Source organism: Montipora capricornis, chromosome 12 (genome assembly GCF_036669925.1).
Source record: "Montipora capricornis isolate CH-2021 chromosome 12, ASM3666992v2, whole genome shotgun sequence".
Lineage (NCBI taxonomy): Eukaryota > Metazoa > Cnidaria > Anthozoa > Scleractinia > Acroporidae > Montipora > Montipora capricornis.
The window spans coordinates 41358445-41363444 of record NC_090894.1 but is presented as its reverse complement, the minus strand read 5'-3'; the positions used below and the strand labels follow the sequence as shown (position 1 = coordinate 41363444).

Below are 5000 nucleotides of genomic sequence, written 5' to 3'. Positions count from 1 at the left end.
CGCCATTTTGTCAAACGGTGCTCAATTTGAAAAGAATAAGAAAATATAATTTGTTGTTCCGTCCCTACTGACTGCCTTGCAGTCTCTTATAATGGTTATTGTCAATGTACTAATTTTTTTAATGTCTTGTAGCATGTTTTTGATCATGTAGCGTCATCTCATTTTGCAGCAAGTTTGTTTACGTTATTTTACGTACTTACATAACGTAAATATTTAATTGACCCTTCCCCCATAGGGTCTTTTTCAGGGCCAATAAAACATAATCAATGAAACAGAACAGAACAGCAACTTTATCAAGAATCCCAACTGGCCGAGGCAAACCAACTGGCTATTTACAAGTGCAGCCGAGAATTTGAACCAGGGACTACCAGGATCAAATTCTAGGAGTCTTGAACCCGGCATGTCCAGATCTCTAGGACTGGACCGCAGTGCCCATTGTCACCGAAGAAAAATATGAAGTCAGATTCACTTTAACATGACTCTTTTATTTGTTTAACAGCTGTGAGGAGCAGAAATATTGGCATTGCGGTGGCGTTTTCTATGTTGGGAGTTCTAGCTGGAGCAGTAGCTATGTGGTTTTACATGAAGAGGAAATCAGCAGAACCGAAGCCTCAAAGTACGAGACTTACTCCATTGTTTGCCTGGTTTGGTGTTGGTACTTTTAGAGCAGTTTTCAAATGACTGTCGAAAGTAATCACGGGATTTCAATTGCTTCGCTTGGTGATTGGTTTAAAAATCTCGCGCCAGTTTATCAACCAATCAGAAGGAAAACCAAAACCAATCACTACTTGCACGTGAGATTTTTCCCGCGCTTTGAGCAAGTTACATGGAATTGCTACGAATTTGGATTGGTTCATCGCGCTCTTTGCGCCTTCTGCGATTGGTTGAAGTAATAACTTTGTTATTTTTTTTTTACGACACTCTATTGAAAAACGCTCTGTGGTCAAAGACGTAATTGAAACGGTGTTACGTGTTGCTGGCCCATCAAACGGACGTGGTTTGAAATTGCGGAAACCCCATTTGCGCAATGAAACGGTACTTTCTAGTCGCACAAACCCGACCCAAGCCAACACACGTTCACATAAGTTTATTTTTTTACTTGTCAATTGCCGGGGTTTAGTAATTTAAACAGAGTTAACTGAATAGAGTGTAATGTGTGTGGGCCCATTTCCATCAGTAGGGCTAACGCTCACATGGTTCATATGGGATTGAAATCTAGCACTTCACATTACACTCTATTCAGTTAACTCTGTTTAAAATATAAGTGCTACACGGCCAACGTTTGTATAAACGTAACCTTTCCTTGTGTTTAGTAATTTAACCTTGGTCAATTGTAAACGATCAAGTGTAAACACGACATAAGAGTAAGGTAACGAAAAAGGGAATGTGTGGACCTCGAATTTTCGAAGTCCAGGCGTTAAGATGATGGGGCAAGAGCAGAAGTCGTTGCGAAAGAAAAGGAAGCGGGAAAGAAATTTAGTATGGTCTGGGATAAAAGTTTCGTCCCTACTCTGCATGTCTCCTCGTTTTGTCGTCTTGTTCCCATCGTGTTTAGTTCATGTCACGATCTTTGTTGGTCCCCTCAAACTAAGTGCTTTGAAGCAGGCATTAGCCAACTGTTGAGTCATGAACCGGACGAGGTCTTGTTATCTCTTTCAGGATTTGGGTTTGATGGTGTTGAGCAAGTCAACTATGCTGGCGGTGAAATGATGTACACCAATCCCGCGTACAGTTCTGTTGGTGATGAGGGTGTAATCACTTTCGAGACGAGACCAAAGCTTTGAGATACTGTGGAACGGGCAAGGAAAGGGCGTAGCTTATCAATACAAAGTTTGTATTAGGTTTTAGTGAAGCACGGGGGGTTGAGTGGGAATGAAAAGAAGCCATTTGTGTGATGGCGAAATTTACTAGCAAGACCATAATGTTTTAAGTGAATTTCATTGTCTCTTCGTGCCCTGAAGAACAAAAAAAATCTGAATAGAGAAGCCTTTTTTGTGATAATCCTTGTCTTCGTTGTAAAATGACGCCATCATGCGAATGATATACTAAGAGTCCAAAAATAATGTGGTGCGCACCCATTGTCAAGTACGATATACAGTAAGGCGAACACCACAAGAATTTTGCGAAAACTGTACGCAGCTTTGTAAAAGGTTAATCAAGTTTCTTTTAAAGCTTCACGTCATTTTTTTTTTTTTTTGTAATTTCGTTTTACATCACCGAGACTATGAGTCAAGTTGACTCGTGATTTATGACAAGCTTAACTCGCAAGTTTGAAATGGGCGGGCGAGATATTAGCACAAAAAGTTTTCCGCGCTGCCATGCCGATTACTGACCTTTTCAGTTGCCCAACGTTGTCACTGGTAGTCCCTGTTCATCAACGTGACTCTGTCATTTTAAATTTGGTTGCATTATTGCCTTTCATGCACCTAAGACCTTGAAAGCTTAAAGGGATACTGTCACGGCATTTGTGATGATTTCTTGTCAATATTTCATAAACTTGATCTTTAAGCAGTTTGATGGTTTTCGAATCTCTTCTACGTCATTTCTTACATGATTCAAGTGAACCTACGACAAAAGTACAGACAAAATACGTTTATGGACTTAATGCTAGTCGCAACACGAAAACTTGAAAACGTTATTTGAGTTTTCATATGTCGGGAATGATCGCCGACGATCGACGAAATCTGGAACACGTTGGTTAAACTGAAACGCTTCCTATTTTCCCGATTCGTCCCCGACCATCCCAGATTATCGGGGATGTCTACGATTTATGCTTTTCATTAGTCGGAAAAATCTAGGACGGTCGGGAAACTGCAAAATCGCCGATCGTAAAACTAGCCTTTCGTATTGTTGGAGTGTTTTTAAAAATAGCGTGACAGTGACCCTTCTAAGGGGAACTGAAGGCAAAAAATAAGCATTTATTTACACTTTAGACTATGCACAATATGTTTTCAACTTTTTTTTTCTGGCATATCCGTCGTTTTTCCCCCTAAAAAATGTTTTTGTTCCGATTTTGGGCCATCAGCATTGCGGCTCAGAATGGAGGAGTCAGCGGTCATTTTTGCAGCTTATGACGTATGATAAGGGGAAGACATGCGAGAGCGCCCCACATAAAGGCAGTGTTTTGAGTGTCGACTGTTTTGTCGTGAATATCGAGTCCGCAAAAGAAACATTACCGACAAATAAGGTATATCCACAGCAGCACTTGTGTTTACCTTGTTTCTCTTCATTACGAAATCTCTGTTTCCCATATCATACGTCACAGCAGGCTGCTGATTTAGTTTTTGCGCCCGCACTGAAAACCCCGAAAAAGCGGGAAAAGCCCATCTTCGAAAGTAATTTTCTCGCAAAAAACAGGAAACGAAAAGAAATAACTCCGAAAACTTAACTTTCCTTATCTTAGGTTGTTGGAAAATTGCTGATTTTCGCCTTCAGTTGTCCTTTAAGATACGACAACGGCAACCAAAGTTTTATATCTAAATACATATCCGAACTGCTGTAATTAATTACCTCGGGGCAATGCTAAGTTAACTTTTACTAGGAGAAACTGTGAACCAAAAGTTAAGAGAGATTCGAAAGTGGTGTACTCGCGTGTTTGCGTTCTCCTAAAACCTTTAAGGCCTGTCCAAACCGTAAATGATTTACGTTAGCCGAAAATGTCAAAACGTTGGGACGCAGAATATTTTTCCTTTTAGCCACCTTGTTTTCTGCTGTTTAATCAGGTTTTAACGTGTTGGGTACGATTGGATTTTGTCAAACATTTGTTACAACATCGTAACACATTTCTGATTCTGAGTCGGATTCTACTAGTTTGTTGTATCTAGGGATACGGTGTAATCTAGCGGTCCACAATTCTTTGCTGTTTTGATATCATAAAACGTGTTTTAGGATATGTTAGGCCGTTTGATCAGTCTGTAAAACAGGAAACATTTACCGTTTGGACAGGACTTTACGCATTGTTGCAGCAAATAAATGTATTATAGTGTACGATGCACGTTATGGCGTGCTGAGCATTTGTTGTTGCTCGCTAAATATGCTCATTTGTGATGTTCTCGTTGTCAGTATCTTTAACCTGTATCCAATTTCTTACGTATGTATGCATGGTCAGTTTCTTCGGGACCCGAAAAGTCATTTCTTGAGCCACTTCGGATATATTTATTTCGAAAGCTAGTCTGTTAGGTAAGAAAAGTGGAATGATTGCAAAAATAAGAAATCGTTCGAAACATCTCCCTTTCCAAGCACCCCAACTCAGTGAAGCCTTCGAGAGCATGTAAAGATTGCTTTCCTTGTAATGTGCTGGTCGCGTTCTTGTAGCAGAAGCTTATCTGTTATGTGTGAATAAGATCTTTGTGCCTGCTCTTGATCTTCGCTGAGTTTTGGTTGGATTTACCACTATTGGTCGAAGTCTCCCATATTTAGCGCTTTTCCAGGCTTCGCAGATTTTATAGAATATGATTAGGTGTAAATTAATCGATATTTCAATACCGGAAAAACGTGGGCTGGAATTAAATGCCTGATAATAGCGTTCATTTTAGTTCCCGTACACAGCAATCGTCAAACACAATGCGAGAAGTGTTTTTTTTTTTAAATGCTTCCCTTGGAACACAATAAATCTGAAGGTGTTTATATTTTGTACTGAGTTGTGAATGTGGGGATTATAGGAGAGCGCACAAGGAGTGGGTAAGTTGTTGTAGTTCTCGCGAATTGTGGAAAATTCTGTTTCTGGTTTCCGGATGACGGCTTTTAGTGCTGTCGCGCTAATTCTCCCTATTGATCGAAGCGCTCTCAGGGGTCAAAATAGTCATTTTCACTTGATACATAAAAGGGCAATTTTTCATTTGTAAGTGGAAAGAAGAGAGCCTGGAGAGTGGCAACAATTTTATTACTTGGCCAACCTTCCGTCCACACGGATTATTTGACCATGGATGATTGTGCATCTATCCTGACTACAATGGTGGAAAGAGGAAACCTGGGTTTCAAGTCGAACTTTCCCAAACACT

The 5000-nt window shown here is 40.2% G+C and overlaps 1 protein-coding gene across 1 annotated transcript in view; it reads left to right on the top strand.

The window, feature by feature from the left end:
* The window catches only part of LOC138027787 (fibropellin-1-like), a 49381-nt gene extending 47446 nt beyond the window's left edge, over positions 1-1935 (top strand). Inside the window, exons 28-29 of the mRNA XM_068875401.1 lie at positions 500-616; positions 1660-1935. Of these exons, the coding sequence (XP_068731502.1) occupies positions 500-616; positions 1660-1784 (242 nt within the window). The 3' untranslated portion in view covers positions 1785-1935. The remainder of the gene's footprint in view (positions 1-499; positions 617-1659) is intronic.
* Positions 1936-5000: the final 3065 nt, after the last annotated feature.